This window comes from Ostrea edulis, chromosome 7 (assembly GCF_947568905.1).
Source record: "Ostrea edulis chromosome 7, xbOstEdul1.1, whole genome shotgun sequence".
Lineage (NCBI taxonomy): Eukaryota > Metazoa > Mollusca > Bivalvia > Ostreida > Ostreidae > Ostrea > Ostrea edulis.
The window spans coordinates 21,589,155-21,613,790 of NC_079170.1; the positions used below are offsets into that span (position 1 = coordinate 21,589,155).

General features: G+C 36.7%; 2 protein-coding genes across 12 annotated transcripts in view; one reads left to right on the top strand and one right to left on the bottom strand.

Annotated features, from left to right (window-relative positions):
• Nucleotides 1-6,683: 6,683 nt before the first annotated feature.
• LOC125656915 (probable E3 ubiquitin-protein ligase makorin-1) lies at nt 6,684-21,699 on the bottom strand. The gene is made up of 8 exons (XM_056143670.1): nt 21,682-21,699; nt 21,311-21,403; nt 20,732-20,857; nt 17,636-17,913; nt 17,138-17,355; nt 13,919-14,133; nt 8,418-8,528; nt 6,684-7,623 (listed from the first exon to the last, which is right to left on the bottom strand). The coding sequence occupies exons 2-8, from the start codon at nt 21,361-21,363 to the stop codon at nt 7,320-7,322; spliced, it is 1,305 nt and encodes a 434-aa protein (XP_055999645.1). The 5' UTR covers nt 21,364-21,403; nt 21,682-21,699; the 3' UTR covers nt 6,684-7,319.
• The window catches only part of LOC125656907 (uncharacterized), a 49,532-nt gene continuing 46,522 nt past the window's right edge, over nt 21,627-24,636 (top strand). For 10 of the 11 annotated variants that reach the window (XM_048887531.2, XM_056143662.1, XM_056143654.1 and 7 more), the window contains exon 1: nt 21,627-21,976. The gene's annotated coding sequence lies outside the window, so the exon portion shown is untranslated. The remainder of the gene's footprint in view (nt 21,977-24,636) is intronic. The other variant, XM_056143655.1, reaches the window with a different exon arrangement.

Sequence of the window (24,636 nt, forward strand, 5' to 3'; positions counted from 1 at the left end):
TGAACATTTTGGCTCCACCCTGATACCAAAACCCCTACCCCTGGGATCATCAAATTTACAATTTTGGTAAAGGACTACCTGTTCTTTCTAAATATCTATTTACTTTCAATATAGTATCAATAGCATTAAAGAAGATGTAATTTAAGTGTTTTACACATAAACACTATATAACAAGTTTAGCCCCGCCCTGGGGTCAAAACCCCTACCCCAAGGATCATGAAATTTACAATTTTGGTAGAAGCCTTCCTGCTCTACATCACTATGCATTTAGTTTTTCTTGCATATGTGTGGTTCTTGAGAAGAAGTTGTTTGAAAATGGTCAATTTTGGGCAGTGTTTGCCCCACCCCAAGGGCCCCAGGAGTGCTCGAGTCCTGAAATTTACAATTTATGCCCCCCTTGTCCCAATGATGCTTCATACCAAATTTGAAAAGAATTGGACTGGTATAGTTATTAAGAAGAAGTTAAAAATGTTCAATTGTTAACACATTTTCCTATATATCAACATATAACACTGATTCCCTACTGTGACGACCACGAATTGCACAAACTTGGATCTACTCTAAGTCAGGAAGGTTTCATGTAAATTTAAACTTTTTTGGACCAGTGGTTCTTGAAAAGATTTTCCCCTGCATCCTGACGCATGTAAAACTTTAATTCCCTATTGTGTCCCGATCTTACCCCAGGGGGCCATCATTTTTAGCCGAGTTGCAACGAAGTTGAACTCGGCTATTGGTTTGGTGATGCGGGCGGGTTGGCGGGCTGGCGGTTGGGCGTCAACAATTGGTTTCCGGATGATAACTCGAAAAGTTTACAATGTAATCAAATGAAACTTTGAAATATTGTTGGGTACCAGGTAAGGAAGACCCCTATTGATTTTGGAGAAAAAAGGTCAAAGGTCAAGGTCACAGTGACCGAAAATAGAATGAAAATTTCAGAAAAATTTGGTTTCCGGATGATAACTCCGATAGTTTAAATCTGAATCAAATGAAACTTTGATATATTGTTGGGTACCAGGTAAGGAAGACCTGTATTGATTTTGGAGAAAATAGGTCAAAGGTCAAGTTCACAGTGACCGAAATTAGAATGAAAATTTCAGAAATATTTGGTTTCCGGATGATAACTCAGAAAGTTCAAATATGAATCAAATGTTACTTACAGATATTGTTATGTACCAGGTAAGGAAGATCCCTATTGATTTTGGAGAAAATAGATCAAAGGTCAAGGTCACAGTGACCGAATATAGATTGAAATTTCAGAAATATTTGGTTTCAGGATGATAACTCAGAAAGTTTAAATCCGAATCAAATGATACTTGGATATATTGTTGGATACCAGCAAAGCAAGGCCCCTATTGATTTTTGAGAACAAAGGTCAAAGTCACAGTGACCGAATATAGATTGAAAGCTTCTAACAAATATGGTTTCTGGACAGTAACTCGAAAAGTTTAAAACTGAAATTAGTTCTTCACAATTATAAATATTCCACATCATTCCTGACTTTACAATGTATCCCATGCAACTCGGCTCATGCACCCCTGGGTGCATATACTGATTTTTAACATCTTAAAAAATCTGCACTATGTCAGGAAGAATTTACGTAAGATTGAACTTTTCTGGCCAAAAGTCTTGAGAAATTTTTTAAAGATTTCCCAATATACTTGCATCTGAAATTTTGATCTCCAGTTGTGGCCTCATCTTACTCCTCGGGACCATGATTTGAATAAACTTGAATCTGCACTATGTCAGGAAGCTTTCATGTAAATTTCAACTTTCCTAACCCAGTGGTTCTTTAGATGGAGATTTTTAAATGACCAGGTCCTATTTTTGCATTTTCGTGATTATCTCCCCTTGGGGAAGGGCATTGTTTGAATACACTTGAATCCCCTTCACATAAGAAAGCTTTTTGCCAAGTTTGGTTGAAATTGGCCGTGGTTGTGGAGAAGGTGTAAAAAGTAAAATGTTTACAGATAAACGGACGGACACAGGTGATCAGAAGAGCTCACTTGAGCTTTCAGCTCAGGTGAGCTAAAACTGAAAGATGTATCACTTTGGCTGTGGTTTTGGAGAAGAAGTCGAAAATGCAGATGGACGGACATTGGACACACAGTGATCAGAAAAGCTGAAGTGTCGAGCTTCAAAGTACAAAATTTGCCATTATTTTGTTCAACACTAAAACAATACTGATATTTAAATTTTTTATTTTGATCTGTAATGGACTCATCTGGAAACCATTTCTTGCGATATATTAGCAGATGTTTCACCTCAAGAACAATATTATGCATCATCCTGAAGCCATGAAAACTCCATATTTGATTGATTGATTGTTTGCTGTTTTCCTCTAAACAATTTTTCAGTTATCTGGTGGCACCCAGTTTTTATGGGTGGAAGAGAGAACCCAGATACAATGTACCTGGGAGGAGACCGCCGACCTTCCTAAAGTAAACTGGGAAACATTTTCATTTACCAGCGCGAGCGGGATTCAAACCCGCGCCGATCAAATGTAAAAGGTCGTGCGATTTTGAGCGTGATGCTCTAACCACTCGGCCCATCTCTACACTTGAATTTTCACTACTAAAACTCAAAGGGTACTTTTGATATATCATCTGGACACCAATACGTTACAGACAAAATGACAGACCCAAATCAATACCCCAATCTCCTACTTTCACAACAGTGCTAAACAAGAATTCACAAATTAAGGTACACGACTTATGTCTCCAACAGGTTTTACTTAGTCAAATTATATTTAAAATGGGTGTTGATTCTAGTAATATTACATTTCAAAAGAGTATCCACTTAGTTATTATCATAATGACATCATTGATTATGTTGGGGGGGGGATCAAAATTGAACAAAACAAAGAAAGACATTGGCTTTTAGTACACACCGACAAACACACACAAAATAAAAGCTGTTTTACAGTAGATCTACATTTCTGAAAGAGACAGATGCAATCACAGAGAGCAGGCCCTGGGATCGTGTTACAAACTCAGACTTATCGAAATCTCAAACAGACCAGGTCCTGGGATCGTGTTACAAACTCAGACTTATCGAAATCTCAAACAGATCAGGCCCTGGGATCGTGTTACAAACTCAGACTTATCGAAATCTCAAACAGACCAGGTCCTGGGATCGTGTTACAAACTCAGACTTATCGAAATCTCAAACAGACCAGGTCCTGGGATCGTGTTACAAACTCAGACTTATCGAAATCTCAAACAGACCAGGTCCTGGGATCGTGTTACAAACTCAGACTTATCGAAATCTCAAACAGACCAGGCCCTGGGATCGTGTTACAAACTCAGACTTATCGAAATTTCAAACAGACCAGGTCCTGGGATCGTGTTACAAACTCAGACTTATCGAAATCTCAAACAGACCAGGTCCTGGGATCGTGTTACAAACTCAGACTTATCGAAATCTCAAACAGACCAGGCCCTGGGATCGTGTTACAAACTCAGACTTATCGAAATCTCAAACAGACCAGGTCCTGGGATCGTGTTACAAACTCAGACTTATCGAAATCTCAAACAGACCAGGTCCTGGGATCGTGTTACAAACTCAGACTTATCGAAATCTCAAACAGATCAGGCCCTGGGATCGTGTTACAAACTCAGACTTATCGAAATCTCAAACAGACCAGGCCCTGGGATCGTGTTACAAACTCAGACTTATCGAAATTTCAAACAGACCAGGTCCTGGGATCGTGTTACAAACTCAGACTTATCGAAATCTCAAACAGATCAGGCCCTGGGATCGTGTTACAAACTCAGACTTATCGAAATCTCAAACAGACCAGGCCCTGGGATCGTGTTACAAACTCAGACTTATCGAAATCTCAAACAGACCAGGTCCTGGGATCGTGTAACAAAACTCTCAATCACCTGTAAGATGTTCGTTACTTTTGAACTGAAACTTTAATTTGCAGACACTAGAAATTAGATGAATCAATATTGAAAAACAATTTTATTTTGGAATGATTGACTCTTCAATCATTTCATAAAAAATTTCAGATTTTGACTGGAGCTTTAGATGTATCATGATCCAGGTGCTTGTTATTTACAAGAACAAAATAAATAAGTTCAGTTTGTATATCTATCAACATGGTCCATCTCCAAAAATGTTCTCCAATGACTTTCTCTCTAGATCAATAAGAACTCAGATCTTTGTCAAGATAGCATAATTATCACTCCTTCATGTGTCATTGAAATTTTATTCCAAATACAACTCAAAACCTCTCAAAAATGTTTATCTAGTGAGCAGACTTTAACCTTTTACATTTGAAAACCAATTGGAACCCATGTCATTATGCAAGGTATCTGGAATTTGAAATTTTCTTTCCAATTAAATGAGCTGGACCATGTAATATACATCTGAAATTTGGAATTTCCTTTCCTATCAAGTGAACCATGTACATTTGAATTTGAAACCCGATAGCAACATAAAACCATCAAACATAAGAACAAATGCATTATCAGCATGTTACTATTTCTCAGCGAGTCGGACATCCATATCAGATTTTTCTGTCACATCACTCATTATATGATATCATAAACTAGTCTGGAATGTATGTTAAAAAGTGAAACAAATATTTTGTATTGCTGTCATCAAAAATTAATTTGTTGAAGCTTTTTCAAGGACAGTATTAAGATATTTAGACTACAAACAAGTATGCTCTCTGGTTGACTATTACTTTACATTTGATTTCAAAACAAAGATTCCCGTAACTTTTGATGATTTCTGAGTTTCCCAAACAGTCCACAAAAGTACAAAAAATATGTTCAAAATAACCCTTCCTTTGCTTCTGTGGGGAAACAAACTTCCATATCTATGAAGAATCTAAGCTACAACGGATAATAAAAGCTTAATTTTCCTCAGCTACATTGATAGCAGTTATGATTTGGGTGATGTATAAATATTTGGTAATTGTGATATACTTCTGCAGACTCTATGCTAAATCTTTCCTTACTTACATACATATACATTAAAAAGTAAAGGCGATTTAATAACAATGGTGATAACATAGTAGTTCTAGCAAGGTTTCATACAAAGTAAATGTATATTTACCATCACACTATGTAGAGGTCAGCAAAACCTATAGAACTGAAACTCGCAATATATCAATGGATAAGACTTACAAAAGTACTAGACACGAAAAAATGAGGACCAGTATTGCCATTAGTAGCCAGTGCAAATTGAGGTGGTACAACTGACAATTTACAATGAAATTCCAAGAAGTCTTCATACAATAATCATTATTAATCTTAGACAGAACAAGTGGTTGTAATTCTTAATACAATTGAAATCATGCAATGTAATTCTTGTATGGAACAACGAAAGTGTGCAATTATATTTTTAAGTCTACTGTATATGTAATTACACGTAAATTGAACCGTCAATAATTCATACCCTAGTTATTGAGTTCCCACTTCGCAAGCCCAGAGCCACAAACAAGAAACCAGGTGAAGACATACAAAAACCTGGTTCATTTCTCCCAAAGTCTACAGATGATTTATGACCAAGTATAAAATGATTCTCCAAAAACGAAATTAAGCTTGTAGTTTATATTTAGTGTAAACTGTGTTCCTGGGGTATTTTAACTTCCTAACCTCAGAACATTAAGAATATGGCATCATGAAAATCATCGTTTTGTCATATTTTTGTTTATTATACATGTACTTTGAACATATGGCAACATTCAAACAGTGATAAAACCAAACTGAACATCAGATAATGCAAGTACTTTTGAAAGAAATCCTTTGTATGGCTGGAGTGTGGCCAAGCTAAATTGTCTAAAAACAGTTACAAACATTGCAGATTTTACATGATTGCAATGCTGTAATTTTAAACTAACAAGCTTGAGAAAATAGCTAAGAACAATTGTTTTATTGCGAGTAATTTCCTTTGCTTCATGTACAGACACATCAAGCATTAGAATAACACAGAAACTTTAAAATGTTAGTCAAGCATTAGAATAACATAGAAACTTTAAAATGTTAGTCAACCTTGTCTAGAAATCATTGAGACATCTGATTACTATTTACTTATCTCTGTATGTTAAAGGGACTGATTCACGATTTCTACCTAAGTTTTGTTTTTCACTTTTAATGATCAAAATATTCTGTCTAATCTGTTTTTATAAAAGGTTTCACAAAAAATTTAAGGTTATACATTAGGACAGAAGCTCATTGTAGAGAGTTTATTATTTGTTTTGTAAACAAAGATTGTTTATGAAGTTTTCAAAATAAATGGATATTGATCCAAGTTCTATATTTATCACATTTTAAGTATTCTTTAGGTAAAATGTGTCATTTAAAATTTTAATTTGTGACTGTGCAAAATTAAGATGCTTTAAATTACAAAATTAACCTTATGCTGGTTTGTACCGGTAAATATGAAAATACTTGAGTCTTTGTTTACAAAACACACACGAGTTAAGGCTATAATATTGCTCTTATCCTTGCATTCAGAAGGTCCAAACTTTGGTTGTCATACATTAAATGAGTTATTTTTAATGTTTAACATCAAAGATTAAAGATATTTTTATTAAAAAACGTGAACCAATCCCTTTAATGGAGACAATACTTTAAAATTATTAACATTTTATTTTTACTATAGTACATGTATCTATAAAGAACATGCATAATCATTGCTCTCTCTCTCTCTCTCTCTCTCTCTCTCTCTCAGGTGTAATATTTTACAAAATCAACATAAACATCTCGGTAGACCAGTCACACAATTAATACTGGTAGATTGATCTGGGCACAACACAGGACAATTTTGAACATAAAATTATAAATATAGCTGGAAATGTTTTTAATTAATCAAACGCACATCAATAATCAGATTAAGAAATGTAAAACACAACATATACTATAATAGAAATAAATATCATAACCCAAATACAGATGTGCCATTTAACTACATGTCATATCATTTGAAATTGTAGTCACATGATTTAACTTGATGCCATCTAGTCATGTGACTTGCATCTGTTCAGCGAAGAACTGGATACCGCCTAGTCGCATGCCTTGAAATGAAGAAGTCATATGACTATGATGTATTTAATCATGTGACTTAGGAACGTATCATGTGATTTAGAAGCGTATCTTGAGTTCATAAATCATGAATGAAGCTTTGTGATTCTACAATAATCTGATCAACTGATACAAACAAACAAGACACGTGGCAAAACATTTCAATTCTATCATATAACTCTGGTGACATGAAGAAGTCAACAATCAAACTAAACTGATGTAGCTAGAACTGAACATCATCTTAACACATTGTAACTGACAAACTATACATAAGGAGGATTATCAAAACTCCTCGTCGTCCGTCGACTCCTCCCCAGTAAACCAGATGTCCAGCAACACATTATCCAGCTCCGCCTCCAGCTCTAACAGGAACAGCTGATCCAGGCGATTGTCATACTCCTCCAGGAAGTCCCAGAGATTGACCCGACCCATCACGTCAATATCACCATCTGCATTCTGCCGTCTTCGCCTGACTCGTGGCTTAGGTTCTGCTATTGTTCCGTCAGGAAAAGCATGAAGATAGAAGCACTTGTCGTTGAAGGGACAGTCTCCTGAACCATTCTTGAAGTATTTGCAAGTTTTATTACTAAGGGGAAAAAAAGTAAAATTAATTTTTCAATTACATGTATTTCAATAAATTTGATAAAGTCCATCTCCATCTATGTGGGCTTACTGTAAAGCAACTTCTATTGAAAGGCGTTTGCAACAAGAAACCTTTGCTACTGAGCCACAGACTAAATGAGAGATTCATTGTGGCTAATCTTGTAAATGGCATTTACAAAATCTCGCAGATTTTTCGATCACACAAATATAAGTTGATTTACAGGATAATCAGATGAATACCAAAGAAATTATCAGACCTGGGGTAAGGCTTGCATTTAATTTAAATTATATCAAAATTACACACTCTGAATGATTTATGATTCCTTGATAAAAATGCTGGAATTGATTGTATCTTGTTTAACGTCTCTCTCGAGAATTTTTCACTCACATGGAGATGTCACTAAGACCGGTGAAGGGCTACAAACTTAGGCCTATGCTCGATGCTTACGGCCATTGAGTAGTGAGGGTTCTTTAACGTGCCACACCTACTGTGACACGGGACATCCGTTTTTAAAGTCATCTCTGAGGACCCGTGACATTCACACCTGATGCCGAACATTTGGTGGTGGAATTGTCACTACCTGTTTTAACGACTTAGCTAGGCCTGTCATGGCCGGGATTCGAACCCCAACCTTCCGCATGTGAGGCGAATGCTCTACCTCTAGACTACAGCAACGGTCTTGCTGGTATTGAACTTGCTGTGAAATGTGTTCAGCATCCACTCCTCACTAGAGGACCTATGCTGTTAACATTCATAGGTGGATATAATGACTGTACCGTAATGCATCTTTATAGCCAGAGATTAGCTTGTTCTTCTCCTCGTCCGATTCTACCCAGTACTTGCTGGGCGTTACAAAGTTGGAATTAACTCGGCACTCTGGACATGCTCTACAAAGAAAAATCATGATTAAAGGCATTGTGTATGTTACAATGTAAATGAATCTTAAATTGATTAAAATTCTGCCAGACTCAAGGTTGATAAGTTAACTAAATCAATTACATATAATTGGGTATACTAGTGTATGCATTATTTAAATGGCTTCATCATTTCACTTAATACATATCAGGAATCTCGTCAAAATTAGGGATTTTACAAGCAAAAAAAAGTGCTGTTGAAGTTGACTTTATAAGCAATTATATGAACATAAGAACATTGAAATATATGGAATTCTTCAGCATCGTCACATGTTATGCAAAAAAACATTAAAACCAATAAAGATACGAGTTTTTTTCAAAAAAATTTCAGGGTATTTAAAATATTCTGATTACTTCATTGTACATATAGAGAAAATCAATATTGTATCAATACAGTAAACACACTTACAAAGAATTCACACTTACAGTAAATCACGGTTACAGTCAACACACTTATAAAGAATTCACACTTACAGTAAAACAAGGTTACAGTAAACACATTTATAAAGAATTCACGCTTACAGTAAATCCTGGTTAGAGTCAACACACTTAATTATAAAGAATTCACGCTTACAGTAAATCACGGTTACAGTCAACACTCTTATAAAGAAGTCACACTTACAGTAAAACACGCTTACAGTCAACACACATATAAAGAATTCACACTTACAGTAAAACATGGTTACAGTAAACAAACTTATAAAGAATTCACGCCTACAGTAAAACATGGTTACAGTAAATTAACTTATAAAGAATTCACGCTTACAGTAAAACATGGTTACAGTAAACACACTTACACTTACAGCGAAGTGATTTTCACTCCCTGTATTTTTAAAACATATAATGAACTTAATGGATTTAACAAAGTGTGTTTATAATAGATTAAGATTGCTCTCCCTTGCTATAAGTTCATTTTACTGTATCATGTTTGGTAAGCTCACATTGTCATACTCAAAAGGAAGTCCAATCGTATGGTGACCATTCTCATAACAAATTGAATTTAGTTACTATGGGACAGGAAAAAGTTCACGACAGTTACGTTATTTGTGGTTTGGAAGTGAGCGACCTAAATGGTGACAATACCATTGAGCTACCACCTGTTTTCACACAATCTACATTACCAGTGTCCAAGAAGGATGTGATTTCCCTGGAAGATGTGAAAAGGTGGCCACACTTACATGGTGTTGAATTGAATGTGATCGATTGTGACATTGGACTTCTGATCGGAGTAAATGTGCCAAAAGCATTGGAGCCTTGGGAAATTATTCCTAGTGCTAGTAATGGACCCTTTGCAGTGAAAACGTTACTAGGTTGGGTTATCAACGGACCACTTGAAGTGATTACGAATAATGACAACTACAGTACATCGGTGTCTGTCAATCGCATTGATGTAAGGAAACTGGAAGAACAGATCCGTGACCAATTCAACTATGATTTCAGTGAGAGAACAATTGATGACGTTTATGAACCATCCAAAAATGACAGAAAATTCTTAGAACGTGTATCTAATTCAATTCGTTATGAGAATGGTCACCATACGATTGGACTTCCTTTTAAGTATGACAATGTGAGCTTACCAAACAACAGGAAGCAAGCCGTCCAAAGATTGTCGTTTATTGCCAAACGATTCAACCGTGACAAAAACTTTCACAAAGAGTATTGTTATTTCATGGACAAGATCATAAGTGAAGGATACGCCGTCAAGGTACCAGCTGAAGAACTCGGTCTAGATGACGGAAGAGTGTGGTATTTACCACACCATGGAGTTTATCACCCAAAGAAAAGGAAGTTGAGAGTGGTGTTCGATTGTGCAGCTAGATATCAAGGCACTTCATTAAATGACCAACTTCTACCAGGACCAAATCTGACTAATACACTTGTTGGTACACTATTGAGATTCAGGCAAGAAGAGATCGCAGTGATGGGAGATATTGACAGCATGTTCCATCAAGTACATTTACCTCGTCAAGATGCCAGTTTTCACAGATTTTTGTGGTGGATGGATGGAGATACCAGTAAGCAAACCAATGAGTATCAGATGGTCGTGCATTTGTTTGGTGCATCTTCATCACCCAGTTGTGCCAACTATGCTCTAAGGAAAACTGCCAAAGATTCTGAAGGACTTTTCGATACCGAGGTTATCGATACCGTGATAAGGAACTTTTATGTAGATGACTGTCTCAAGTCAGTTAAAACTGTTGACGATGCTGTCAGTTTAGTAAAGGATTTGCAAAAATTGCTAATGAAAGGAGGATTTCACATAGCAAAGTGGATTAGCAACAATAGAGACGTCATGATGTCCATTCCAGTTTCAGAAAGAGCAAAAGAAGTGAAGGATTTAGACTTAGATCATGATACCCTTCCAATGGAGAGAGCTCTAGGAGTACAGTGGTGCGTGGAATCGGATGCATTTTGCTTAAAAAATTGAAGTAAAGGAACAACCGCTTACTAGGAGAGGAATATTATCGATGATAAGCAGTGTATTTGATCCTTTGGGATTCTTGGCACCATTCGTATTGAGGGCAAAGAAAATACTCCAAAATTTCTCCAAACTTCAACTTGGATGGGATGATGAAATTCCTGAGAACCTTGCAATACAGTGGAACAATTGGTTCAGTGATTTGCAAAAATTATCTAATTTCACGATAGAAAGGTGTGTAAAACCCGTTGGATTCGGAACGTTGTGTTCTGTTCAGTTACATCATTTCGCAGATGCAAGTGAAATTGGATATGGGACTGTTTCATACCTGCGTTTAGAAAACACAAACAAAGAAATCCATTGCTCTTTTATTATGGGCAAGTCTCGTGTGACTCCATTAAAGCAAACTACCATTCCAAGGCTAGAAATGACAGCAGCAACAGTTGCTGTGCGCACAGACAAAATGTTGAAAGCAGAATTAGACATTCCTATAGACGAAAGTATGTTCTGGACAGATAGCACGACCGTGTTGTGTTATATAGGAAATGAGACGTCTAGATTTCAAACATTCGTAGCAAATAGACTCGCTGTGATTCATGAGGGATCAAGACCATGTGAATGGCACTACATTAATACCAGACTCAACCCTGCAGATGATGCATCAAGAGGACTCTCTGCAGATGAGATCATACAGCATGACTACTGGATCAAGGCTCCTGACTTTTTATGGGCTCCAGCTGAACAATGGCCAAAAACACCGCCAGGAATACTAGAAGGAACGACGGATGTTGATCCAGAAGTTAAGGCATGTGTCAGAGCTGCAGTAGCCAATATACAAAAACCAAGTGATGTCATGGAGAGTGTTAACAAACTCCTCAATTATCATTCGTCTTGGTACACCCTAAGGAAGAGTGTTGCATGGATTCTGAAGATACGCAAAGAACTGTTACATCGTATCCAACAAAGGAGTTACAAGAGTGGTGATGATGAATCATCTGACGTCAAAGTCCCTTCTACACATTACAACATGGGACATATTTCATTTCAAGACTTGACAGAAGCGGAAACTGCTATTTTGTCTTATGTTCAACATCAAACATTTGCTGATGAACTACATACACTTGCGGATAAACATTCATATGTGAAACGAAGCAGTTGTATACGAAAACTTGACCCGGTTTTGGATAAAAACGATGGACTTTTGCATGTTGGTGGACGACTCCACAGAGCCAGTATGCCAGCAGAAAGTAAACATCCGCTAATACTGCCAAGTAATCATCATGTTTCATCTTTGATTCTTAGACAGATTCATCACGACCTGAAACACAGTGGCAGAAATCATACGCTAGCAGCTCTAAGAGAGAGGTATTGGCTTATTCATGCACCTTCAGCCATTCGGAAACTTATATCTAAGTGCACTGTATGTCGTCGTCTAGGCTCAAAGGTAGGAGAACAGAAGATGGCTGGTTTACCAGAAGATCGTTTGATTCCCAATGAACCTCCATTTACAAGAGTTGGTGTAGATTACTTTGGACCATTCGAAGTAAAGCAAAAGCGAAGTCATGTCAAGCGCTATGGAGTTATATTTACATGTTTAGCTTGTCGTGCTGTGCACATTGAAGTTGCAGCATCATTGACCACTGATTCGTACATTAATGCAATGCGTCGTTTTATTGCACGCCGAGGTCAAGTCATCAAAATATGATCAGATAATGGGACCAACTTTGTGGGAGCTGAGCGTGAGCTTGTAAGAGCTATCAATGACTGGAACCTATCTCAGATACAGGATTCTATGCTTCAAAGAAATATTGACTGGCAGTTTAATCCACCCGCTGGATCTCATCATGGTGGTGTGTGGGAACGAGTCATCAGATCTATTAGAAAAGTGATGAATAGTGTCCTGAGAGAGCAAGTTTTGGATGACGAAGGGCTTCATACTCTCATGTGTGAGATTGAATCAATTCTAAATGGACGCCCCATCACGAAATGTTCAGATCAGCCAGGAGACTTGGAAGCTTTGACGCCAAACCACCTACTTCTGATGAAAACTAAACCAATCTTACCCCAAGGCATCTTTGTGAAGACTGATGACTACTGTAGAAGGCGCTGGAAACAAATTCAGTATATGGCAAACCTCTTCTGGAATCGTTGGATGCGGGAATATCTACCTTTACTTCAAGAGCGACAGAAATGGTGTGATGTGAAGAGAAACATGAAAGTTGGTGACATTGTTCTGATAGTGGATTCCAGTGCTCCTAGAAATTCCTGGCCTATGGGAGTCGTTACAGAAACTATTCCAGATGGTGCAGGTTTTGTGCGTCAAGTGAAAGTTAAAACCCAAACAAACACTTTAATTCGTCCAATAGACAAATTGTGCCTCATTCTTGAAATGGATTAAAAAACGAACATTATGGACAGAATTCGTTGCATATATGCATTTGCTTGGGTGTATGTTCAATATCCGTGCATGTATCATGACATAGGTACATGTTATTACTTATTCCGTTCGTTACGAAGTCACTGTATATATTTTTTCATTATTGTGCACTAGTTGTAATTGTGTCACATTGCCCTCCACAATTAGAGGGCTGGGTTGTAGCAGCCAATTTCTACATTTAAATTTTTGCGCCAATTTGTACACGTTATCCGCGTGCTACGTCATAGTTTTTAGGGCACATATATTTTTTGTGTATGCACGAGCTTGCTGCGAAGAATGTGAGTATTATGTTCCTGTTTCACTGGACATTGTACTGAACTGCCGTTTCCTAGAGAAACTACTTATTCGGTAAGACAATGATGAACATTAGCACATTCCATAGATTTATTTGAAAACGTGTATTATTTGAATTGATAGTGTATAAAGCATGTTCTCTGAGTAAACACATGTGTATGTAGTTCATGTCCCGAATATTTATGCAAACTGTGAAATCCATCTCTTACATACCTGACAATCTTTCTTTCAAACTGTTTAGCACCTCTCCACTTCCGGATGCAGGAAAGACAGAAGGTATGGTTACAGTCAGACATGATTCCAAATCTCTGTTCTGAGGACGGCTGCTTCTCCATCACGATTTCCATACATATTCCACACGCTTTGTCTTTACTGCGGGCGATGGCAAACGAATGCTCCATGTTTTCCTCAAGTTCTGCTACACACATCTGTAAATATACAGTTTGTATGTACATAGGAAATAGCACTCTATGTTTTTATGTATAAGTTGATATATGCTTTGCTGCATGTAGAAACTTCCATATCAAATTAATAATACTGTTCATGCATGAAATTTTCATCATCTTCAAAATAATACACATTGCCTATTATTTTGCCAACGTGTCACATGATTGCCAACTAATAACTCTGAAAATGATTTCAGCAACAACAAAAACAAAAAAAATTCAGTAAAATTTAATTGCCTTTCTTACAGTTATATGTACTTCATTCGTGTTTTTTTGATACATTTTATCAAGATTCTTCCTGCACAGTTCCCATGCTAAATCACAATAACAAAGACATCTCCCAAACACCATGTTATCTGATGTCAGCCTTTGACCTTCATTTTTCACTTTTTTAAAGTCAAGGTCATCCTTTAGTCATTGAGAATCTTCTTTTAAAATTTCTATACTAAAGCAGACTTCAAGAAATAAAGTAAATTTATTAAAGTTACAATGTTCTGAAATGTATTCTTTTTTAAATAGAAAGATAGCAAGCACGAGTCTAACTCTATTGACCGTCTTCAGATATATTCTAATTTGATTTAGTTCATAAATAAAAAGATTTCGCTTCGTTGTCAATGGGCTTGATTTGAGGTCAAGGTCATAATGGAGGTCATGAAGGTACCCGACACATCGTCTCATGGTGATACACTCATGTGTCAAATATGGTATGCATATGTCAAAGAACAAAGAAGTTATGGCCCGGACACGAATCCATTGTAAAAAACCTTTAATTTTGACCTTGACGTTAAGGGTCAAGGTCATATAGAGGTCATGAAGGTACTCGATACATCGTCTCAAGGGTGATCCACCTGTGTGCCAAATATGGTATGCCTATGTCAAAGAACAAAGAAGTTATGGCCCAGACACGAATCTGCACAGACAGACAGACAGACAGAGAGATTCCTATATATCCCCCTGAACTACGTTAGGGGGGGGGTATAATTAAAATTTTTCGTGTTATCCTCCTGAAACCAAAATATTTTGGAATTTTAAATTTATTTTCGGTCACTGTCACCTTGACCTTTGACCTATTTTCTCCAAAATCAATAGCGGTCTTCCTTACCTGGTACATAACAATATCTTTAAGTATCATTTGATTCGGATTTAAACTTTCTGAGTTATCATCCGGAAACCAAATTTTTCTGAAATTTTCATTTTATTTTCGGTCACTGTGACCTTGACCTTTGACCATTTTTCTCCAAAATCAATAGGGGTCTTCCTTACCTGGTACCCAACAATATATCAAAGTTTCATTTGATTAGATTGTAAACTTTTCAAGATATCATCCGGAAACCAATTGTTGATGCCCAACCACCCGCCCGCATCACCAAACCAATAGCCAAGTTCAACTTCGTTGCAACTCGGCTAACAAACATTTTCAAGTCCATCACTGGTAATAGTTCTAAAGTACATGTGTAGTTTGTATTATAGATTTAGTTGTATGAGGATGTACACATACTAAAATAGAAAGAAATCACTAAAGACTTCAGTAAATGTAAATACAATGATAACTAATCATAGGACAACTTATATATGCATATACAAAAATGGAAAGACTATATTTATAAGGATAACAAAAACCATCCCTCACCATATGGGTATTAGTAAAGACATTCAAACGTTTGGTGAATCCTTAAATTGTTTCATGTTCGTGAAATTTATGTAAATTATGTTACGTGAAGATATTGAATAGCTGAGTTTGTTTTCAATGGACAAATATCCATATCAGATTCTAAACATATTGCAAAATTTAAACAAGAGGCCCATGGACCACATCACTCACCTGAGTCACCTTGGCCCATATTTAAAGATTGTCCCTGTATATTCGCATGTAAAACTTTGATCAACTAGCACTGTCACGGTTCCAAACATCAACGGGTTGGGTTGGGTCTAAATTTTTTACTTCGAGTTCGGGTATTTCTGTTCGGGTCTATATAACTATTTTAAAAATCTAAATTGACAAATATACAGTTAAAATCAAAAACCTTTATTGTATTTTATCACAACAATTACTCGGGGATGTGGACTGAGATTTAGACTCGACATTCTACTAGAAACAGCACTGTCACTTCTACTCGTTTCCATCCATGCTTTCAATGTCATTGACGCTGTTGATTCTGTGGCCTATTTTCAATGCGTCTGTCATATCTTACATGTACTGTCATTATTTACAGTTTTGTCCACAATGCCATCATTTAACAATTGATCAAAATACCGCCACCTTTGTGGATTTTGACGACATTTCATTTAAACGGATTTCTAATAATGATTCTATTTTAAAAACCAAACCCAAACCGAAATACAGAAAAATGGAACCGAACCCGACTCGAACAACACGACCCGCGGTTTTCGGTTATTTTGGGTACCCGTTGCAGCCCTAACCCCAACCTTCTACCAGGGGCCATGATTTTTAAAAACTTGAATCTGCACTATGTCAGGAAGCTTTCATGTAAATGTAAACTTCTTTGACTCAATGGTTCTTGAGAAGAAGATCTTTAAAAAATTTTCTCTATATATTTGTATGTAAAACTTTGATCCCCTATTGTGGCCCCATCCTATCTCCATAAGTCACGATTTTAACAAACTTGAATCTGCACTATATATCAGGAAGCTTTCATGTAAATTTCTGCTCTTCTGGCTCAGTGGTACTTAAGAAGATTTTTTAAATGACCTCACCCTATTTTTGAATTTATGTATTTGCCTTTGAAGAGGGCATGGCCTTTCATTTGATCAAACTTGTAAGTCCTTCATCCAAGGATGCTTTTGGCCAAGTTTGGTTGAAATTGACCCAGTGGTTCTGGAGAAGAAGTGGAAAATGTGAAAAGTTTACAAACGGACAGACACACGATGGACAACAGGCGATCAGGAAAGCTCACTTGAGCTTTCAGCTCAGGTGAGCTAAAAATGATCTGTTTCTTTCCATAATAATCCTCTATAAAACACCTACCTTCATGTGCTCCTCTCTCTGACTCTTGTCGGATGGGTGGAGAACAGCCATTCCACACATCTCACAGACATCACCATGGATATATTCACACTCTGATTCATACGGACACACTCCTTTGGCCAAATATGGACATAGTAACTGCCCATCAGAGACAGGCTCCGCTTTAGAACTTGGAGGCACATCTTCATCTTTGGTAGCTTTGGCATAAGAAGCAGGTACTATAGAAAGAAAAGTATGCATGGGTTATCAAAAATATTTATATCAAGGACAGGTAAGTACTAACCTGAGTGACTGGTAGTGGGGTACTTACCCATGCTACCAGTGATAAATACTTTTGTTATTTGTATTGTAGGTGGTAAGGCAGGCACATACAGGATATCATCATGTTCATGAACTTACTTGAAGAGCATACATATGGTTTTCAAACATGACAATGAACTTACTTGAGGGACATACACATGGTTTTCCTGTGAGAGTCAAACATGACAATGAACTTACTCGAGGAACATACATATGGTTTTCCGGGAACAAATTCTGTTGCCTTGACCCACAGTTCTGGTGGTTTTGGAGTTGAAGGTTGCTCTGGTGTTTTTGTCTGGCCGCCTTTCTTCAATGATGTCATTTTTAGTTCTGATTTCTCAGTTCTTTTTTGTAACGGATTCAGCGTTCTTTGAGCTGGTGTTGGATTCAGCACTCTTTGAGCTGGTGTTGGATTCAGTATTCTTTGAGCTGGTGTTGATTTCACCGCTGGTTGTTTTGGTCTAGTGTGGTCATATCTGATGATACGAAAATAAACAAATACTTTTTGAAAAACCATGATCATGATGATATCCTGATCTTTGGACCACATGCTGTTTCAAAAGAAGTGTCATGTCTAATAATGCATAATAATCCATATACAAAATCTAATTAGGTTGATTATTAATCTCCTGGTTGGGATACCTAGCAAAGAGTCATTGCTAAATAGGCCCAACCAAGCCATCAAGCCATGTTTCATGAAGAAAAATGGTCCTCTGACAGGCATGGTCCATGTGGTGCTATTAGATTAGCAAAAGCTTCAGAACTACATCACATGAAGAAATTCTTGCTGTAGCCTTCAATTCCACATTTTCATAGATCAATGGCATTTATCCATTAACAATATTCACTTTTATTCATATGTTAATTCAATATATCCAAGTGAACTTGAAATAATAGAAGGCATCAAAAGAGTCTTCCACATCTGCTTCATATTTGGATATTTTAATGAACATATATGTTATCTGCAAACGAAAGATTCCAATTTATGACAAATAGGATGGCTTCAGCTACGCTATTCACTTGAATCCAGAATTCTTTAAAATGAAAGGTATCATTGGCAATATATTTTTCCAAAAGCTTGTTTGCTGCTTCGGCTCTGTGCCGTATTCATGGGAAGCTTAACTTTAATAGCACCTTTCAAGCACATCTGCAAGTGGGGGCAGTGGCTTATTTCCAGTCACAGAAATCTCTACATTTGTATGGTGGCGTTTCATATGCATCGCCATGCTAGATATGTTGCCCATTTTGTACAAAACATCAGTAACACAATGCCTGTATGTTGTGACATTTTACCTATTACCTTCATCAATATCTAAGATTCCTAAATGATCCCAAAACCGAAATTTGTGTGATAAAGGAGGCTAGTTTAACTGCGTTGTCACACTCTACTTCGTCCGGCAGCCAGTTTGAAATTATTAATCGAGAACTAAAACGGACAATTCAGATAATAACAGACCAATTGAATCGAACTAAGATTCTGTGAATCGAATCATGGTAAAATTTGCCACAGTATACATCTACTTAAATGTGAGCAAATAATTCACAACTGATTTTTTATTTAGGTCTTGATATCAAGGATCAGGTCCTTTCCAAATGGGAAAAAGTGGCATTTACTGGAAATTGGGAAAAAACATTTCACACAAAGAAGTAGGGAAAAAACCCAAACCAGTGCATTTTAAAGGAATAATACTTTCAACTTAGTCAAAGCCTATACAACATTTGAATAAGTAGAGGCTAAAAAAAAAAAGTTTACTTTTCAATTTTGCAGCAAAAATTGTAATCTGTGGGCCATTGAAGGAGATTTATTAACAATAAGGCCACCCTGCTTTGATATTTTTCATTGTTTGGGAATTTTAAAGCAATAATTGGGGAAATATCTGGCTTTAGCATTGAGAATGGGGCTTTATTTCTGCCCCCTACAAACCCTTAAAAAAGCCTAAAACACAGTATAAAATTTTTTCTTGTATGAGAAATCTGCCAATATATTTAAAAGTACGGTATATAGATACTTAAATCCTGACTGGCTAAATGAAGAAGACATTCAAGCAATGTAGAAATAACAATACGCCAGTTTCGAGATACGTCCGAGTTATTTCCCTTCGAAGAACTCTTGCACATAGTAAGACGTGAAACCACTTGTTTATATTGCGGGAGTGGGACTCATCACGGCATAAGTGAATGTGTTCAGTAAGTTTCTCATACACAGTTTCATCACCCAAATTCGACTGATACACAAATCAAGTAATTGATAAGTATCCAAGGAGTAATTTGTAAACACATGAAATTCTTATCATAGCACGTTATTTCGTTGCTCGTATGTATCATATCCATTATATTACTTGTAAATATGACATTGTTTTTATGTTTCCAATTTAGTAAAACATTTCTTTCGATAATACCTTGTATTTCCTACATTAAAGCTGTATGACCCGATGTTCATGTATTATTTTTGTACACAATTACTTTAAAGCAGATTAATTACTTTATACAGTTATTAACTTTCCCTTAATTACATGCTTGAAAACATCTGCATGTAAAAGAAAACAGTGCGAATATTATTTAGAAAGTAAATATATAGTGGCTACGTATATAAATCATCCCATAATAGACGTCTATAAATAGACCCACGCACGTCAGGGGAATCCTAACATCATACGCAAATGTCTAGTTTTAAGGCTGAAAGAGCGTAAAACAACGAATTACTAAGAGGTATTTGATATTTTTATTTCTATTAAACTTATGGTACGGTACTGCTATAACAAAATACACAGCTTTACACAGATAAGACCACCGATGATCTGAAAGTTTGAACTGGTCATGTGATTGTCACTTGAAATGGCAGAGTGACGCGGTTATTTGTACACATCGATTTAAAATCAAATTATTTGGGTTAAAACAGGTGAAATAATTTATGATATGTCGTACAGTCTCATAACTACATACGTGTGATGATTTAATAGCGTATTTACGAGATGGAAAAAATATTGTAATTCGGACCATACAGCTTTAACATATTTAAAGAGAAGTCACTTTTAACACATTTTATCGCCTTCTACACTGACTGTAGGTACACTCTGTCCCACTTAGGCTATCAAAGTTCCACTAAATGCACCTCCTGGCTCCTAAACCGAAGAGTTCTTATCTCGAAACTGGCATATTGTGAGTGTCTTCCAATCTTAATGATCTGCCTTTATATCCTACATTCACTTGAACAGATGTATTTCTGTTTGGACCAGCACACTTTGCAGGTTTTCTGGGATCAAATGACAATGACACCATTAAGGCCCTCCGTACCTGCATCCTGCACCATACGAACAGCTCCCAGCTAGGTAGTATCGGCAAATATTGGAAGGTTTAGCGTCCTTATCATGTGCATAGTGACAGCTGTTTCCTTGACGACAAACTCCATGAAGGTAGTATCTACAAAAAATCATACACTTTACTAGTTCACTACTTGAAGCTTGTATAACGTGTGTTTGCAATTCAAAATGTTTTTAGAATAAAGATAATACAAAGAAAATTTTTTGTGATTGTAACAGAAAGGGAGAAAATGAGACGGAGTAGACTCTGAGACAGCAATGGGAACCCAGACCCATCTCTCTGGTCAGAGGTGGTCTACACTCTTACTCTTCATAACTTAACTATCTGGTCATCAATGATCTATTCCTGCTCACCCCCAATGCAGTGACTTATATTCCTTTGAGCTTAACTGAAACTTTTTAAAGTGTATATATCACTGAGATGCAAACCCCATCTACTTCATGCATATTGAAATTGTGGATTCAATATTCTTTGATGAATTTTATCAATGTGTATAAAGTTATTTCGTGTTGCGAATACTGAATTATGATGCTTTCACTTTGGTGTCGATACCTGCACTGAATACGAGAAGACCAGGGTGGTGTTTCTGTGCCGCCCTCTGCCATTCTTTCGCCGTTTCAGTGTGTTGAGCAACTTCATCCGAAACTACGTGGATAGTAAAAGTAGAATTTTTGATACATTGATCCCGATTCATTTTGAGAGAATTAAAACTTTTATTTTCGGATAAATTGTGTAATACATCATTCTATTGTTTGATTGCAAAATTAATTTATGCCATATTGATATCATGGGAAGATATTGCATTATTTTCGGGCCATTTACCAATAATACCAAATGCGGCTTGCTGACTATTGTTTACATTTTTTTTAGCGCTTGTGGAGAAAAAAGTTTCCTAAAAAATTGCAATGAAATAGTCATTAGACCTAGTCACTGTTATAGCCTTATACAAGGCTACTGTGTTCATTCTGTTAAAAACATTAAACAAAAACTATGTTTGTTCAATACTTTTACACAGAACCGCGATTGTCTCTGTAGCAGTGTGGCTAGGTCATGCTTCTGTCTGACGTCAGCTGACTTTAACTGTACTTGAGCTCTGCATTAGTTCATACACAGGCACCAGTGATGATCATGCTGAATGCTGGAATACGGAATGGATACTCGATTGTGATGTGGTATGCCAATAGTATTTGTATAGAAAGTACAATTTTGTTCACTTCGGTAGGTGACAGGCACTAATTATTAATTGTTTTTGTTTATTTTTGCTATCAGAAGTCATGTTCATGTAAAATTAATGATGAATTTTTAGATGTAGCTGTAGGCATGTTTATAGGGTAATTTGTAGAGATTTAAGGCAACATGTCAGGAAGAATGACTAGAAAGATCAATATAATGGGTTGCAGCATGACAGAATAAAATCTCTGTTCAGCTTGATAGAGTGAAGTACCTGAACAGCTGACTTAAAATCAGATTGCAGGACAGCAGTGCAATGCATGCAGCTTTTATTTATGTTGTAAACTTGTGTGTGTGGCAATAAGATCAATATTCTGAACACAACTGGGATTTTAAATGATATATGAGATGTAAATCATTAACAGTTAATACAGAAAAACAGCAGTAGACTGAGTAGTGCACACAACTGTCAATTTTATATATGACACCCTCCCCTCCTCCACTCCCCCTCCACCACCCACCCCCGGGTTGAATTTCATCAATAAGCATCATGTCTGTTGGAGTGGAATCAAGCATTTTTAATTTTATTTCATACAAGAAGTGAGGACTTTTATAAAAAAAATTATGAAAATTATCTAAGAATTTAGGTATAAACCACATAGAACTAATAAGATATTGTATAGTTGCCATGGAAACTATGAGGTCACATTGTAACTGATATGCAGTATATAGATTAGATGCAACATCCAAGTCATGCATGGTTGATACATCATCAACTTGATGCAAGTTTGAACCACTTGAAACTACAATTTTACTGAGAAGAGTGCAAACAATGAAACAGAGAAAATTGAAGTGATCGAGATATCTTCTAGAGATTCTGGTACACCATGCATGCTCATTTGAATTGTGTAGAAATGATAGATGTAAACATCTTTAGACTTATTGCTATTACAAACACCAATAGAGGGTTTAAATGATTGACAACCTGTTCAGAGAACTTTCAAACTAGTACATCATTTTTCAAATTTCAGTCCTGTTGACCTCCATTGTTTTACGTTAGCTATATATGATGTTTCTCATTTTGAGTTTTATCCAGTATTACTATCCATATCAAATTTAAGGGGAATTTTAAAGATGAAATCCAGGTGTTCATATTTATATTCATATTGTTGGACTTTGAGAATGGTAGAAAATGATAGTAGAATATATAAAAGGAGTTAAGTTATAATTCATATATACTTTAGCTCAGGAGTTTCCTGTATCAATTGAAGGGAAATTTTTACCCGTGATAGGCAGATAATCATTTTTTGTCACAAGAAGAAAGGTGTCCAGAAGTTTACAGGTGGCAAAAAGAACCTTGATATTCCTTGACAGCATATACATGTTATTTGCTACAAAACTAATAGCTCGCAGTTGGTCTGCAAAATTAGTGATAAAAGATTTGTTATCTATCACTAAACTAGATTGGAAAACAGTTCAGGAAGAACGTTGTATGCTAATTACATGTTCTCGGCATTATAAGTTCTCTGAAGCACACTGTCACCACGAAACAGGAAGTAAATCTTGGAACCTAGTGTTCATCCGCTTTCAGGACAGGAAATAAAGACAAAATGAACTTTAAGAATAAAAGAAAAACTTGCTATTCAGTTGGTGAAAACAGACAAGACACAGACATGTTTTTAATCATTCCTTTGAATTTTTTCAATTTTAATATTTAGCATGCATATTTCATGTGTTTCTTCAAGGAAGTAGATGCACTATTGTGTGCTTGATGCATGATAAGAGCGGAATATAGGAGATGCCCTCAATCTTCAAAGTGTCTCGCTTCACACTCGGATTTAATGTATTGGGTGAGGAAATTCTCTGGGGAACACTACACACTTCGGCTTACTTGGTGCTGGTATTGTATTTGTGACATGTATGATGTGAATCCACTCGTGTTACAATTGATTTAGGTTTGTATCGATTATCAAAGTAACATGCTACATTTTTACAGATCTTGAATGCCAGTAAAAAAAATAATAGCCGTTTAAAAACAGTTACACAATTTAAGTCAGTACAGTATTTGAATAAGAATATCATAAAGAAACAGTATGCCTGCCAGGATATGTGTGCCTGTCAGGATGGGAGGCTGTTGTTGGGCTGTGGGCCTGTCAGGATGGGAGGCTATTGTTGGGCTGTGGGCCTGTCAGGATGGGAGGCTGTTGTTGGGCTGTGGGCCTGTCAGGATGGGAAGCTGTTATTGGGCTGTGGGCCTGCCAGGATGGGAGGCTGTTGTTGGGCTGTGGGCCTGTCAGGATGGGAGGCTATTGTTGGGCTGTGGGCCTGTCAGGATGGGAGGCTGTTGTTGGGCTGTGGGCCTGTCAGGATGGGAGGCTGTTGTTGGGCTGTGGGCCTGCCAGGATGGGAGGCTGTTATTGGGCTGTGGGCCTGCCAGGATGGGAGGCTGTTGTTGGGCTGCTAATCATTTGTTTCTTGAGTTGGTCCACTTTGTTTACTTCTTTTGTCGACTCTAGACTACATGCATTTAGTAATGCTTAATAAAGAATCTCACCGGGTACAAGTTGATTTTTGCACTAATTACCGTAATTAATTAGCTCGTCCTCCTTTCAATTATATTGGATTTTGTCTGTCTGTCTCTTTGTCTACACCAGTAACCATGGTGATAGCTTTTGAAGTATGCAAATAAAGACTTTATTTCATTGTGA

Excerpts from the sequence above, each read along its gene's own strand:
- LOC125656915 (XM_056143670.1), bottom strand. The coding sequence starts at position 21,363 with ATGGCAGAGGGCGGCACAGAAACACCACCCTGGTCTTCTCGTATTCAG. Across the intron at positions 17,356-17,635 it reads ACCATATGTATGTTCCTCGA|TACCTGCTTCTTATGCCAAA; the intron begins GTAAGTTCATTG and ends TTCTTTCTATAG. Across the intron at positions 14,134-17,137 it reads AGAGAGAGGAGCACATGAAG|ATGTGTGTAGCAGAACTTGA; the intron begins GTAGGTGTTTTA and ends GTATATTTACAG.